The following is a 16,541-nucleotide window of genomic DNA, read 5'->3' on the forward strand; positions in this document are numbered from 1 at the left end:
GATGTTTTACGTCACGGCGCTGCGGAAATGGGCTTAGGAGGTGGGGAAGGAGTGCTCAGCTGTAACTGAGAACATATGGCTGTTTTAAAGAAATTTTCAACCCCTTTTTCCATATTAGACTTTACCCTTGAGCTGCTGAAGTTTGCTGTTTGCTTGTTCTAGCAGTGTTTTAGCTTCATTCTGTAGTGCCTCTGCTTTCTTCCTGGCAGCTGCAGACTCGCTTGATTTCTTGGCAATTAAGCTTTCTACTGTTCTATACTTGTCGTCCACATCGTTATCTAGTACCTGCGATTTGAGACACAAGGTGGCAGTATTACTCAGAACACAGAAATGGAACACATTCTTTGTTTGGCGTCCTACTTTCACTCATAACAAGGATCTACTGAGCAGAGACCACACACATCCTGAGTGGAGTCCATGGAAATGGACCTCTCTTTCAGTATCGTTCAAAGCATCCCTTCCCTTCTACTCTCTTTACCCCATGAGAAGAAAAAGAACTGTGGTTTGTTGTTCCCAGCCTTTAAAAATGGGTCACAGCTGGAGTAGATACATGCACTAGTGTCCGTACTCTTTTTGGAAATGAAAATAAAGGTCCTGCTCCCTTATTGACAGCAGCTGACTTCCAATTTTAAGAATGGAACAATACTTCCTTCAACAGACAATGTTTGACAATGTTTTTAAATAGAAATAAACTACTATTCAATCCTGCAAGCAGGTGTTTTCATAAGCCATTGCATTACATTGGTGTGAGGCGCTGGATCCAGCGGGTGAGACTGATCCAGAACTGCCCCATCCTCAGGCCCCATGAGGCAAGGTGAGGTGACAGCCTCAGACATCAGGATCCATAGTGGCAGAAGATCTTTCCATTATCTATTCCCTTGTTCCTGATGTAGATCTTCATTACCACCTCTTCCTTGACGGGAAAGGGGAACACCATATAGTGCTTTGCCTCAGATCCCAAAATGGGGCTGTGCCCAAACTCCAGAGTCAACTTGGACAGGTGGGTGACTTATCAAGTGGTACACCTTCAAATGAAGAATTGAGAGCGTAGTCCACGGTTCCAATACTTTCTCCGTAGCTCTAATTCAATGCCTTTTTCAATTTTAGCACCTTATTTTGTTGCCGCAGGGCATCAGAAAAGTGCCGAATGCAATTGGTACCAGGGACTGCACAGTTCTGAGCCTGCTGTTACAGAAAGTAAGGTGCTGAACAGTGGGCCTGGCTTCAGTCAAATAGGCCTAGTGGGCCTAATTAAGCCTACAAAGTGAAGCTTCTTTACTACTGTCTTACATCACCCATACACTCACTGAGTTGTGCCTGGTTTAGCTAGCTCCCTGCCCCAGGAACTACACAGTCCCAATAGCCATGCAAGCAAGAATCCATAGCTCACCGCTGCATAAAGTTATGTGTGCTCTCAAGATGTGAAGCACTTTTAACCACCACTGAAAATGGAATGTCAGATTCCTGCCTCAAGAAAACCTCATTCAGTTCCACGGGATAGTGAGATGCACGTCACACAACAGTTAAAATGGCACATGCTTTTTACAGTCCGATGGTTTGCATTGTGTTATGGCCAAACTGCTTTGATAGTTTCTTTGGCCAGGCCTGATTTTACTTACAAATCCAAGGGCAAACCAGACAACACAAGCTGGTACCTAAGAAAATGCCTTTGTTTCTTGAGAACATAGAAAGTAATTTCAAATGGAGAGCCTTACTCTTTTGGTATCTGTGGTACTTTGATTCACAGTCGCAACAGTTTCTTCAGCTGCTCTAATGTCCTCTATGTTTGTAGCAGTCTTTTGTCGAAGCACTTCCACGTTCTTCTCTAGCTCAGCAATGCGCAGAGTGGCGTTGTTCAGAGTTTCTTCCGAAGCTGCAGTTTCAGATTCAATCTAGCATTGCAAATGAGAACATGATGCACAAATTTCTTCCCAAACCACAGTACTTTAACGACATACTTGTTCAGCTTACAAAGTTTTCCAAGCGTTTAAATCTCTGTGTTCTGGCAGGCTTATGCTTTTCCTCCTCTTTCCCCCAGCTTTCATCAACTGCATGAGGTGACACTTGCCTTCCTTTCCTTTCCACTGACCTGGGATGTTGCTGCTATACAGCTGATAGTTTTTCTCCGGCCCAGTGGGAAGAGGTGGTTGTGGTCTTCATGCAAAAATGAGGGAAGACAAGGGTAGCCTGTCCAATGCAGTGGTGCCCCGCAAGACGAATGCCTCGCAAGACGGAAAACTCGCTAGATGAAAGAGTTTTCCGTTTTGGAGGTGCTTCGCAAAACGAATCTCCTATGGGCTTGCTTCGCAAGACGACAATGTCTTGCGAGTTCCTGCTGGTTTTTCCCCCTCCCCCCCTTTTTCTAAGCCGCTTATTAGCTGATCTGATCAGCAGATAAGCCGCTAAAAGCCGCTAATAGCGCTAATCCGTCAATGGGCTTGCTTCGCAAGACGAAAAAACCGCTAGACGAAGAGAATCACAGAACGGATTCTTTTCGTCTTGCGAGGCACCACTGTAATTATTTTGTTGTTCTATACCAGGCATAGGCAAACTCGGCCCTCCATATGTTTTTGGGACTACAACTCCCATAATCCCTAGCTAACAGGACTAGTGGTCAGGGATGATGGGAGTTGTAGTCCCAAAACATCTGGAGGGCTGAGTTTGCCTATGCCTGTTCTATACAGTACACTTCCACGAGACACTGCTTGGGAATAGAAGTTGGGATCGTCTGCATGCAAAGCAGATACTCTACTGTTGAGCTGTGATCCCCTTCATTACAGTCTTTGAACTAACTACAGTTAGATGCTTAAACCCTATTGAGTTAAGTTGCTGTGCTACCTTTTGGCGCACTGAATTGCGAGCAAAACAATTGGAGGAAGGAGGGGTTTCAGGGGAAGGGAATGTAGATGGTTGCTTTGCTGCCTGTTAACAGTGTCCCAAATAAAATTCAGTAGTAAATCACTCATTCGGCTAATTACTAAATCCAGTTTACTAAGAAAAAAGAGATCTCCTATGATTTGAGCAAGGGCATGGCTACCAATCTGCCATATATCACCAAGGTCTATCTAGTTCAGAGCTTTCCAAACTCTGTGTCACAACACATTAAGTGTGTCGACTGCAGTGTGTAGGTGTGTCACATTAACGCTCCTCCCGGGGCTGGAAAGGGGTTAGTTTAAGCTTGTGTTCCCTAGTAAAACTGAATTACTATGTTGAGAAGTGATGCATGTCGAAAAAGTGTCTCACCAACATGAAAAGTTTGGAAAGCTCTGGCCTAGCTGGATGAAAGAAGTAGTACCAAGACAGGCCTAAGTGCAATTGTCATCTAGGCAGGGCAGGCAGGCACCACGCTTGCAGGACCTACAGTTTTTATTTTACTATAAGCCCAAGGTATCTCAATCAGCCTGGGGCAAAAGGCACACTAAGAATTAAAAATGTTTGAGACTACAGCTCACCAATCCTTCCAGACAAAAATCCACTCTCTGTTACCCAAGCTTTCTCTATTTCAGCAGAGTAATTTAAGGGGCAGAGAGTTGTTTTGCTGCTGTCATGGTTTTAAAAATGCCCTATTTCCAGCAAAAGGACTGACCATTAGGTCCAGTCGCAGATGACTCTGGGGTTGCAGCGCTCATATCACTTTACTGGCCGAGGGAGCTGGCATACAGCTTCTGGGTCATGTGGCTAGCATGACTAAGCCGCTTCTGGCATACCAGAGCAGCGCACAGAAATGCCATTTACCTTCCCACCGGAGCGGTACCTATTTATCTACTTGCACTTCATGCTTTTGAACTGCTAGGTTGGCAGGAGCAGGGACCGAGCAAAGGGAGCTCACCCCATCGCAGGGATTCGAACCGCCGACCTTCTGATTGGCAAGCCCTAGGCTCTGTGGTTTAACCCACAGTGCCACCCGCATCCCTAATATTTCCAGCAACTCCCTGCCTAAACCAACAGCTGTGATGTACAACCTGATATAAGGGGAGCATTGAAAGTTTGCTTGCTATGTTGAGACCATCATCATATGGGGTAAAAGGCTGAATTGCAATCTTAATTCAGGGTGCAGATGGGCTAGTCATAATTGTTCAACCAATGTGCTAAATTGGTTGCCACTGTTTTTCACTGATTTCTTTCCTACTGATTGCCTTTTCTGTTTCTGGACCCGACTGCCAACACAGATAACTGACACAGGAGCCCCTTGGAACCCCTTCTGACCACCTTTGCATTTCCTCTGCTATGGTATGAAAGGAAGATCAGATTATAGAGGCAGCAAGACAAACAACCTGGATGCAAGTGACTAATGCTTGTGGTACGGTATCTGACTGAGCATGTAACAGGGCCAGTACATTAGTAACAAAGGCTTTCTTCCATTCTACCTCCACTGCTTTTGTACAAAGGGTGGTGAACGGATTTTTCGCTTCTTGTTCATCCCACCCCAAATCAGCCATCAACTGTTTTTGTTTTCTCAGTTTCTGTACTTTTCTAGACAAAGCCTAGCTATATTGAAACACTGATTTAAGGAACAGATAGTATTAGGTGATAATAGAATGAACCAGAAGATAAGATTATTGTGTATCCTGTACAAAAGTAGGACAGCATGAGAACATACATGGCCATAACTCTACTTCCAAAAGCAGATTTAGGTGATTGAAACTCACAGAGGTAAGTAGGTCTTGTGTTCCTTGTATGTCTTCATCTGCTAGTTTGATGGCCTTTTCAGCTGCATCTTGGGCTTTTTCGGCTTCTTCCAGAGCTTCTTTCACCATGTCTGCAGTGACTTTGACATCTGTTGCACTTTTACTGTGGAATGGAAATTAATTACAAAAGGACAGACTCTCCTTAAAAAGGATTCTTTTGGGTTGGCCTTTTCAAAGAATATGCAACAGGCTAAACTTACTCCCAGTTTCTCAACATGCTTATTAAATACTGAACACTTTTCAGGGCACAAATATAGTCTTCTAGGATTCCACTGAAAGGTAAAAAAGACAACCTGTTTCAGAGCAAGGGGGAGTAAAAAATAGGTACCTGGCTTTTTTAGCTTCATCTAACAGCGTTTTTGCCCTTGCTATGTCTCCGGCACTCTGCTGTAGGACAGTCTCAACATCCGAAAGGCTCTCCACCCGTTCACGAATATTATCTGCAAGTGTTTGCAACTGCTCAGGTGTGCTGGGCATCTCCATGTTGAGCACTTCGTTAGCAACTGCCTCAATGCTGTCCAGATCAGCACTGTCTTCTGTTGAAATGGTAAACAGAAACAGTGAGTGAGATGGCTCCCTTCCTCATCACGTTTTATTTCCTATAAAGCCAAGAAAAAACAGGGGCCAGGTGGCACTTTTTTATAATAATAAAAAAGGTATAAAAGTCCACACTCTTTGGAAGTGCTTTAGCTTTGATGAATTTCTAAGACGTCTTAAGAATCTCGCATCTGATCAGGCAGTTGAGTATTGGGAAGGAATTCTTGCCAAAGGGCAATGGCAGATGGAAGTAACATCAAAAATAAATGATGGCCTCAGGCATGTGGTGGATTTTGATCAATAATGTATCATAGCAAATGTAATGAACTTTCTGTCATTGACAAAATTACTTTTGAGTAATATGGAGAGTTAAAATTATGCAGGTCGTTCCATCCTGCATTCAACTTACTTCAATCTCTGATCAATTGATATAACATTGTAGCTTATATAACAAAAGGTGTTCATGCATTCTATGACTTATATGGATGAAGAAGTCAAGAGAGAGAGTGTATGTGCATGGAACACTGCATGGAGCAGATAAAAATCCTGTTTCTGCATATGCATATATATATATATATATATATATATATATATATATATATATATATATATCTCCACTAAAAGTGAACGTCTATCGTGTTGCATAGCCATTTTTTTGCCTGTACAGGAGTGATGCTACGCAGCTAATCAGGCTGGTGTGATGAGCTGAAGCAGTTATATAAGCTGTTCCACATGTTCTGGGCCAGGAATCTTGGATGCTGTTAAAAGGATGCTGTTAAAAGGATGCTGGATGCTGTTAAAAGCGTATTCCAACTTCTTCAAAGAATAATGATCTTACTGCTCTTTGTTGCCACTAGTTAAATCTTTGTGGGTGGATTTATATCTGTACTCTGCAAACTACTTTCCTCCTAGAAAAACCCAAATACTTTGATCCAGGTTCTCAGCGCACAAAGTACCATGAATAAAGTCACTTCAGCACTAACTGTACTGATCGTGGAATGTGAGGAAAAGCAGTTCTTCGTGTTGCCCCATCGCAGTTTCCTGCCTTCAGAGGATGTTCAAATCATCAGTACACTTTTGTATGGTAACACAGTAAGGGTTGGAGTGGGAGAAGTGAAGTCACTACCAGTGATTAGCTGAGCTGCCCTGATGCCAGAATTGGATGGGGCAGTCATAAAGCTATTGGCTAGAACAGGCAGGAGAGACATAAATGAAGGAAGTAGAAACACACCCAAAGCAGGCTTGGTCTGCCTGTCCAGCAGCAACAGGGAAGCATGGGAACTTAGGAAAGGAGGACATAGTCCCAAGGAAGAGAGAGGTGCTTGAATGGGAAAGATACTATGGGATTCCCCCCAGAAAACTGTTGCAATGATTTAATCTAGGCACAAAGTGAAAACCCTTTTGTTTACGCATGACTTTGGAATGTCTCATATAAGTACATGCAATTGAATAAATGTGCATAATTAAAATACTAGGTTAAGAAGAGGAAGCGCTTATTCACAACAGTCCCAAAACAGCAAGCTAACCATATTAAAACAAGACCTACTCATCAGAAATTCCCTGATTTGCTTAATAAGATTCCGCAGATCCTTGTTGCTCCGGTCCACTTGCTCTTTGGTGGCGTTGGTTTTTAGGAGAACCTCTTGTGCATTCTGTTTTGCTTCGTCTGCTCTCTGTTTTGCCTCTGAGACCTAAGTGAAATAAATGGGCCATTATTTTCTATTTCTGACCATCTTTAAAAATGCTCAGGGATAAGAAGAAGAGACATTGAGAAAGCAATTCGTCAGCATTGAAGCTGTGTGAGAGCGGTTCTCATAAAAGTTAGAGAACATTCTTAAATTGATGTAAACACAACAATATTTTAAACAGCCCAAGATGCTTTGTGTAGTACTCATCGGAATCTCTACTTAAGCCAGACCTTTTTCTTTAATGAGGGTACTTAGCAGGATCATGCAAACTGTAAAGAACCAATTATTTTGGGGAGAAGTTTTGTTTGCAATTGTCCAGACCTGCCCAATCTACTGATTAAGCTTTTTATTACTATTCTAAAATTCATTCTGGTTGATCTACCTTTTAAAAACAACAGTCAATAATAAAATCACCATTCTGGAGAGCTGTTCAACTTCTGCCAAAGCGCTGAGTATGTCTCTGTCGAAATCCATCGCCTTCTGCCAGGTATTGTGGGCCACAGTGACCAACCCATCACAGCCTGGTCCTCCACATTTCCTTTTTCCATCTTCTGTGCGGCAGCTCAGGCCACCACATTCTGAATCAGCACAGGAAGACCCGAGGGGAGTTCCGCACGTCTGCAGCAGACAGGATTAGACAGAGGAAAGAGTGGGGTGGCGGTGAGGTTATCACCCTTTCCAAACAAATTTCCGAGCCAGCTCCCTAAAGCCCTATCCTATTAGTTGCGGCTTGACAAATTTCCAGAGCCCCATCGAGAACACAAAGGCTGTTAGAAAATGTTTATTCTCCTGCTACTCTCTTCGCCTCTATGATGCTCCTTTCTGTACTGGCCTGTTTTTCTAAACACAAAAGCCCCAAGCATGGTGACCTTTCCTCATAGGGGCACTGCTCCAGCTCGGGCAGTGAAAAATTATGCCCCCTCAGTGTTTGTATTGGCCTTTGAGACGCACGTAACCAGGATTTGCATGTGCAGTTTTCTTTCATGGCTATCAGATTTCGATACAGTTTAGTATTCCCATTTGAAAAGGAGAAGGGGTTAGCATGAAATTATTCTACCTTGGGAGAGCGGTACCTTGGCCACACTAGTTTGCTTTAGGGAAGTGATTAGCCCACCTTATGCCTACAGTATGTTACTTTTAATTATAACTGACAGCAGAATGTTGACAACAGCAGTTGCCTTTGGGCAACCCCAAGAAAAGAATGAACAAAAGTGAAAGGTTAGCATTTTCTTAAAACCAGGGTGGGTGGGTGAGGTTGCTAGACAGAGCATTAAGTGTCTCTCCATTTACCTAGGTTAGCTATCTTGTCAGGTACAGTGCGCAGTCTCAAGAAAATGATATTGTAGAGTTCCAAATCATTCAGAAAAGGGAAACCAAAATGATTAAGGGTGGAATGACGATGAGGAAAGGTTGCAGCTTCTTCGGACTTTTGAGTTTAGAGAATTTTAAGAAATTCTGCATAGCATGGAGAAAGTGAGTAAAGAAAAGGCATTCTCGCCCGCTCATAACACTGAACATCCTATGAAGCTGAACACTGGAAGATTCAGAACAGATAAAAGCAAGTACTTCTTCACTCAACACACAGCTAAACTGTGGAACTTGCGCCACAGGAGGCAAAGATGGTCCTCAAACTGGATGGCTTTAAAAGAGGATCAGGCAAATTCATGGAGGGCAAGGCTATCAGTTGCTAGCAGCCATAATAGCCATGTTCTACCTCTGTTAGAGGTACTGTGCTTCTGATTACCAGGTGGTCAGATTTCAGCTGTTGCACTCATGTTCAACTTGCACATGCATCTGGTCAGCCACTGAGAACAGGATCTGGCCTAGATGGGTCATTGGCCTGAACCAACAGACTCATCTTATGTCCTTACTAACTTCCAGTAACTGAAAAAAATGAACTTTTATTAGATATTCTCAAGCCAGTGGCTGTAACCCAAAACTCCCTTCTTGTGGAAAACATTGGTCCCTTCTTTTTTAAAACTTTGTTCCAATCATTACTGAATGGTCCAAAGGTGTGGAATTCTCATCCTTTTTTGTTCCAGAAAGTGGCTGCCCGGTTAGACCCTCTTCTCATTTATGTTCTCTTGTTATGCAGGAGGGATTTTATTGCCCCCTTCCACACTTCAGCACCCAATACATGGGTGGATGGGATCAGGAATTTGAAATGCCCACCACCCCACACAGAATAGCCCCCCTCTCCCTGTTACGCCATACATGAAGGTGACTGCCTAAATAGGGCTTTAGTTTTCTATATATGTGCCTCATTTGTAATGTATCTGTAAAAGAGCACATTAGCCTCTGTAATCCATTGCAATGTGCCCAACTGCAGCTCTCACACTTTTCCATTTACATGCAGCATATTCAACGCTGCTCCTGTCTTTTAGCTCCTCTTGTTTTATGACCATTCTCTGGCCCTTTTCTGCAGTCACTGGCCCTTTTACCAAAGGCTCTGCACTTTACCTTCTCAGACACTTCTGCAAGATCCAGACTTTGGAGCTTGCCTGCAAGTTCATCCAAGAGGCGTGACTGCTCTTCTTGCTTAGCCTTGAAGCTGGCCTCAGTCTCATTCATCAAGCTCTCCACCTCTAGGCGCATCTCAGCTGACTGCTCTACTACACTACCAGGAAGAAGAGTTGAGGCATTGGCTCTCCTTTCAGCATCCAGGGACCTCTGGAAATACTGGGTGATGCTGTCCAAGGCTCCTGTAAAAATCCAATGTGATGATTATTGAGTATTCTGGCTGGCCTCATTTGAAATTGTAACATGAGAAGCATGTACACAATACACTGGGTGTAATTGCCCTGGAAGTCAACAGACCCAAGATCTCTGCGTGCTCTTCCAAGAAAATGAAAGGCATGCTACAGCCATCGTTAAGCACATATAATTGACTGGGCATATTAAGCACAAACTTAATTTTGTTGCTCTGAAATAAATGATAGTTCAAAGCACTTAATTTTGGTTGGATTCCTCCCCCCTAATTAAACTTATTCCCAAAACACAAGCATACAAACACTGACCCCGAACATCAGATATTTTTATGAATTCTAGTTGCTCTGCAAGTTCTTTCACAACATTGTCTAGGCTCTTTGCATCTGCCTCCAGGGCGCTCAGTTGAGTGTCTGTGGTATTGCTTTCAGAGGCCACCTTCGATACTTTTTCTTCTACTTCAGCTATCTTTTCTGTAACATCTGCTGTTAACTTCCTGTGAACCAAACAGAACCAACATTTATTGTTACAAAACAAAAACCTACTGGCCTTGAATTTAAAATATAAATAAATCCAAATGATAGGTTAATTCCTTCCTTTTCACCCCAAGAATGTGGTTAATGAGTTTGTTACAACTTCCCTACTCAAAATACTCATTAATCAGAATTTGTGGCTTAAAAACAAAATCACATTTTATAAGCAGAAAGCAGCAAAGAGCTCAGAGAACAGCTGTTTTGTGTGAGATTTAACTCAATCTGGATTCCAGAAGTCTGCTGTAATGTGCTTGAACTTTGCCAACTGCATAGGTCATAGCATTGGCTCATAGAATCCATACATAATTTCTTTTGTATCCCACATAGTTAACAAATGGTTGTTAATTTATTTTTCCCAGACTCTTTCCCAGACGAACTAGTTATGATTAAGGGGTGGGAGGGTCAATGCATAATAGATTATTTTATTCCGTAAAATATGAGACAAAATGGAAGCTGGCTGTGCTGTAGACTTCCTCCACGTTTAACACAAAGTAGGACTCATCATAATGAACATAAACAACATTTTGAGGGAAGTTGCCAAGCCTAGAGAATTAGTCCTTGGGCATGCGCATTATCTGCATGGACTCAACCTCTGAACAAATGAAATGAGATATTAATGTATTTGTGCAAGGTATCTTGCTTTAAAAAGGGGAAATTCTCCTTAACCCTACTATAACGACTGTCCCAGCATTTGTGTTCTTCTGTAGTCCTCAGTTACACCAAATGCACATACAGCAGGGAACAGAACCCACTTTCCCTAACCCTCACATGTGGAAAATGCCTGTGGAAAATGTTTTATGCAAAAGCTCAGTAGGAATTTTTAGGGTAGGGCAACATGATGGCTATATTATACCATATTTTTCGCTCCACAGGGCACACTTTTCCCCCTCCAAAAATTAAGGGGAAATGTGTGTGCGTCCTATGGAGCAAATGCAGGCTCCTTGGCTTCAGCGATAGCAACGCAAAGCCTCCAAAGCGCAGTGGGAGCGCTCCCTCCGCGCTCTGGAGGCTACGCGTTGCTTTCGCTGAAGCCTGGAAAGCGAGAGGGGTCGGTGCGCACCGACCCCTCTCGTTCTCCAGGCTTCAGGGATAGCTGCCTGAAGCCTTTGGAGCACGGCGGGACCTCGCACTGCGCTCCGAAGGCTTTGGGTTCCTTTTGCTGAAGCCGGGAGAGCAAGACTCTCCCGGCTTCAGCAGAGAGGGAGAGCTGTGCGGCGCCCCTTCAGCGAAGCGGGAGGAGAAATGGAAGGGGCTCCGTTTCTCCTGCCGCTTCGTTGAAGGGGCGCTGAGCAGAGAGGGAGATAATTTTTTTTCTTGTTCTCCCCCTCCAAAACAAGGTGCGTCCTATAGAGCGAAAAATACGGTACTTCCAGTGGCCAAGGGAGTATGCCTTCATATACCAATTGCTGGTAATACCAGGTGGGGAGAGTGCTGTTCAACTCAATTCCTACTTACAGTCTTCCAATAATAATAATAATAATAATAATAATAATAATAATAATAATAATAATAATAATAATAATAATTTATTATTTATACCCCGCCCATCTGGCTGGGTTTCCCCAGCCACTCTGGGCGGCTTCCAACTGAATATTAAAAACAGTAGGCACCTGGTTGGCCATTGTGAGAACTAGGACCAGATGGCCCTCTGACCTGATCTAGCATGACTTCTTTTGTTCCTAGGGTGGAATCAACAGGGGCAAGTAGTCAGAGTTAGGCCCTGAATTAAGAACACTTCTTTCCATCATGCATCGTTTGAGATTGATTTGTTCTGCAAATGAAAACTGAATGTAGAAAACTAGTGTTCAAATGCTGCTGCTTATTATAGCTTTAAAAATGCAACAACAGTTTAGCAAGGAAGGGAGAATGTAGTGAACTCTTTCTTCAAAGATGCATGTGAATTAAGGAGTTGTTAGGGCATGGCAATTGTTTTGTTTTTGCATTTTTAACTCTCCGGGATATTTTCTTGGGAAATTTCTCTGTGTGTGCCTTAAAACTGCATAACTGAAAAATAAAGAAGATCCAGTAGTAAGATCTATATGATGGCAAGCAAAACTCACAAACAGGGTAGGCGAGTAAACCAAAGCAAGACCACACTGATAATACTGGGGGAAAGTTGATTCACACAGGCTAATCCATACAGGAGTTGCTTATAATTTGGCACCACCTGAAGAATAACAGTGCCAGAAAACAAAAGGTACTGAAAGCCCTTGCGAGACAACACTTGGGCAAGATTGTGCTGTGGTCGTCTGCCAAGCCTGAGATTTTGAAACTGCAGTTCCTCTCTTTTGGCATCCATATACAACAGGTCTTCGCAACTGATCAAAGTACAAATCAGGGTGGGTATAAATTATGTCTAAACATGTTCAACAGTGCTTAATTCTTAAATTATTATCTGCAGTGGGGGGAAATTATTGCACAGCGCTCCAAGGGAAATGGTCGGTGCCGAATGCATACAAAGTACTAAAAGGGGTAATGTATTTTGGTTTTTCTTATGCAGGACCAAGTTCTGCAGGGGAAACTGCACAAGCTGTTAGGTTAAACTAAAAACCTGAAAGGATTGTATGATCATCCATTAACAGAGGTTGGTACAGTTAAGTCACCTAATTTGTACCCAATTAAGTTGCCTAATACAGTTAAGCTACTTTAATTGCTCGACTGTCATTAAGGCTACAAAAACAACTGGTGATATCAAGAAACCAAATCAGTCTTGCAGTTTCCCTTCCTTAGACTGAAAGGAGGGACAGGAAGGAGCAATTTGCTAGAGGCTGAACATTTCAAGCACATCATTTCTCATCCCACATTCCTTCATTTTAACGGAAGTCTCTATCCTATACTCAGGGAGAAGATAAGGAACGAACAGGTGTGCCACCTTGTTAATTGAAAAGCTGTTTCACAGTTTCCTTCAAATTTTCCATAATCACTGTAAGGCACAGTTCCAACCTTCTTTTTCTTTACTTTCTGCTTACAAGTCTAATTAAAATTGCAGAATGATGAGATCCCCACTCCCCATGTCTGAGCAAATGCGAAAGAAGACTATTTGTGTTTTATGCCACACTTACTCTGCTTCCTCAAATAGATTTCCAATGTTCTTAAGAGGTTCAGCAGCAGGATTTTGAGCAATGATACTTTTAATCTCATTCAGTTTTTCCTCCACAGAGCTGAGTGTCTGCCGGTAAGGACCACTGAGCCCTGTGATTTTCAGGGCTTTCGCTCTTTCCAGGAATCTCTGTGTCCTGTTAGTCAGCTCACTAATGATGACATCCCAAAGAGCAAAACACTGGTGACATGGTGCACAGTCTGGGAAAGTGCCGGAGTAGCCTCGGGTGCACTTATCGCAACGGGTTCCCTCAACCCCTGCGTTGCAGATGCATTGCCCAGTCGTGCGGTTGCATTGTGGGGTCTGGATGCCACGTTGATCACAGTCACAAGCTGCAAAGAGACAAAAATAAATGGAGACACACCACAAACAAAGGGCGGGGAACCACCAAATATGGCAGCGGTTTTACAAATGAACAAACCATGCCAATTCTCCTGAAAAATTGCTACTCCTGCAGCTCGGGGATTATCCATCTATTTGTTGGGTGAATGTACAGATCACACTCCATAGCTGTGCATGCCAACACCAGTGAGATCTGCATTCAAATCTCTATCCAACCATAAAGTCCCTACTGAAGCCTGTCTTACACCTTAGCCTGTCCTGCTCCAGAAAGTTGCTGTGAGGCTCATGTTTGCTGCCCTGAATTCCTTGGAGGAAGGTTGGAATAGAAGTGAAATGCGTGCAAATTAAATGTGAATTAGTGAACTGACACAAGGGAGTGCTTCCCTGTTCCTGACACTCCCAATTCTCCTCCCTTTCTTGCTTCTGCTCCCCACTTGTGGGTCAGAGATAATCCACAGGGGTTTAAAGTGCAGTACTGGTTAAGTTTAGCTGTTTTATTTCTCATCAAAAGTATTTGTACTATAGTCTAAAAACCAGTAGTCTGCAAGATTTTCAGACCTTGGAGCCATGTTTCTTAATTTATTGAAATATATTTGCATGAGGGTATGTTGTATGGCTACTGTTGTGACCCACTTTAAATCAACCCATGACTCACCAGCAGGTCCCATCCCACCAGTCTGAAGACCAACAGTCTGCAGTATGAATGCACTTTACATCCCACTAAGGTCAATGACAAAACTCCCATGGATATGAATGGCTCTGGACCGCGCTTATTAGTGTAGCAGAAATAGAATTTACAATCAATAGGTAGTTGGCGCTTTCCATTAGTCGACCCCAAATAGCCAAGCAGGGCAAGAAAACTAGAAGCTACCAGTGTTGAAAAGCTTCATTTTAACAAGGGATGAGACAGTTGGGAGAATCCTTTCCATCACAGCTGCAGGTGAAATGAAATGATTTTAAAAAGGCACATGCTGCCAGCATCCAAAATGACAGGAGTTTGACCCCTAGCAATGTAAAGCCCATAGGAAAATGCACATCCTTCAAAAAGGCTTTACAAATTTAACATATGCAAATGATCCATCAATCAGGAATCCTGTAAGGTATTGTCTGGATGTTGTGGCCTATTGTCAAGGTTTCTTCCACAAATATTCAAACTTCCCATAAGAACATGTAAGAAAGGGAAGCTTCGGGTTGGGCTAATACTTTGGGCACATACTGTTGTTTAAATATTCACATCTCTTGGCCAAGTTTCTTAAAAACCATTTAAAAGAACAAGTTACCATAAACAAAACCAGCTTTCTTGTAGAGAGGAATTCAATACATAGGATACAAAAAAAATGTGTTGTCCTGCTGTTCAACTTATGTTGGTGCAATTTAACAAAATGGCCTTTTTGTTCTCAGAATTATAAGCCAACACAAGGGGTTTTATTTCCATCAAAGAGACTTCAGCATTCCCACAGTGAATTGCAATGGAACATAAACCCCCTCTTAAACCCCCTCCGGCAACTCATTCCTCTTTGAAGATTGAAGGGGAAAGGAGGCACTTAACCCTTTCCACCACCAGTAAACTATTATTACTTTGTGGGAAATTAGACTATCTGGATAATGGTGAATTATTCGGATTCCTTACATGGGTGTAACGAAAACAGAAGCCCACCAGTATATGGCTGCCTTCTCTTGAAGATCCCAAGATAATATCACATTACACATTCAATCCATTTTAGCATGTCAAGTTATTTTTTGTTTCACTTTTGAGCACACGATCCTGATCACACTGAAATGAATGGGCATTTATATTTATCTTTTCCTTGAAGGAATTGGGATTTCCCCTCAAATGCCGGTGATTCAGAGGCATTTTTATGAATATAATAAACAGAACACAAAATTGCATGTTCATTTATGGTATACGAAAAGACCAAATTCCAGTTGTAACAAGGATAATACAGAACTTTTAATACATACGTGTGTGTGTGTGTGTGTGTGTGTGTGTGTGTGTGTGTGTGTAGTTGAATAAACCATAATTTAATGTAAAAAAATTCCTTCCAGTAGCACCTTAAAGACCAACTAAGTTAGTTCTTGGTATGAGCTTTCGTGTGCATGCACACTTCTTCAGATACACTGAGAGGTGTGTATCTGAAGAAGTGTGCATGCACACGAAAGCTCATACCAAGAACTAACTTAGTTGGTCTTTAAGGTGCTACTGGAAGGAATTTTTTTATTTTGACTATGGCAGACCAACACGGCTACCTATCTACTACTGGAACCATAATTTAATGCCATGTATGAACAGGTAACTACAGAAGAATTAAAAGTGATAAATAATTTGATCCCTCTTCCGCTTATATGTCAAAATAAACCTGTCAAGATAACCAATCAACCTGGTACAGAGCTCTGTAAATGATCCAGTGCCCCTAAAGAACCTAACAATGGCATTTCCCTGGTGTAATGGTTAGAGTGTTGGGCCAGGGTTCGAATCCTCAATCAACCATGAAAGCTCATTGAGTGAGTGACCTTGGGCCAGTCACCATCTCTTAGCCTGACCTACCTCACAGGGTTGAGGATGAAATGGGAAGGAGAACTCCTTGGAAGATAAAGGTGGTATATAAATGTAATAGTAAAATATAAGTAAATATATAAATAAAAGTGAGTCCTATATGACTAGCAGTGAATCAAGTGCAATCCGATTTCCTACCTAATTTCTGTGTGCTACAGTTCTTCAGGGGCCCCAATTTTTCTCTTGTTTTTATTTTTGACTATTGAATAAACACTAAAAAGCTATTCCATACTCCTCAGAAACCTCTTTAGAGGATCAAATCAGGATAGCATGTACTTGGAAAATTCCCATACGAACTTCCTAGTGCTGGACACACTTGGGAACACTAACTGTTGCTGGATCATCCAGTACTTGATTAGAACAATACACATGTGGAATAGAGGAATGTTTTTT

At 42.4% G+C, this 16,541-nt stretch overlaps 1 protein-coding gene across 4 annotated transcripts in view; it reads right to left on the reverse strand.

Annotated features, from left to right (window-relative positions):
* LAMB1 (laminin subunit beta 1) overlaps positions 1-16,541 on the reverse strand; it is a 57,067-nt gene that overhangs the window by 984 nt on the left and 39,542 nt on the right. For all 4 annotated transcript variants that reach the window (XM_083463244.1, XM_083463245.1, XM_083463242.1 and 1 more), the window contains 9 exons: positions 13,215-13,584; positions 9,931-10,115; positions 9,374-9,615; positions 7,328-7,531; positions 6,772-6,916; positions 5,017-5,224; positions 4,650-4,791; positions 1,716-1,892; positions 126-285 (listed from right to left, as the gene is read on the reverse strand). In XM_083463244.1, the coding sequence (XP_083319370.1) occupies positions 126-285; positions 1,716-1,892; positions 4,650-4,791; positions 5,017-5,224; positions 6,772-6,916; positions 7,328-7,531; positions 9,374-9,615; positions 9,931-10,115; positions 13,215-13,584 (1,833 nt within the window). The remainder of the gene's footprint in view (positions 1-125; positions 286-1,715; positions 1,893-4,649; positions 4,792-5,016; positions 5,225-6,771; positions 6,917-7,327; positions 7,532-9,373; positions 9,616-9,930; positions 10,116-13,214; positions 13,585-16,541) is intronic.

This window comes from Podarcis liolepis, assembly GCF_965112155.1.
Source record: "Podarcis liolepis genome assembly, chromosome: 10".
NCBI classification, from domain to species: domain Eukaryota; kingdom Metazoa; phylum Chordata; class Lepidosauria; order Squamata; family Lacertidae; genus Podarcis; species Podarcis liolepis.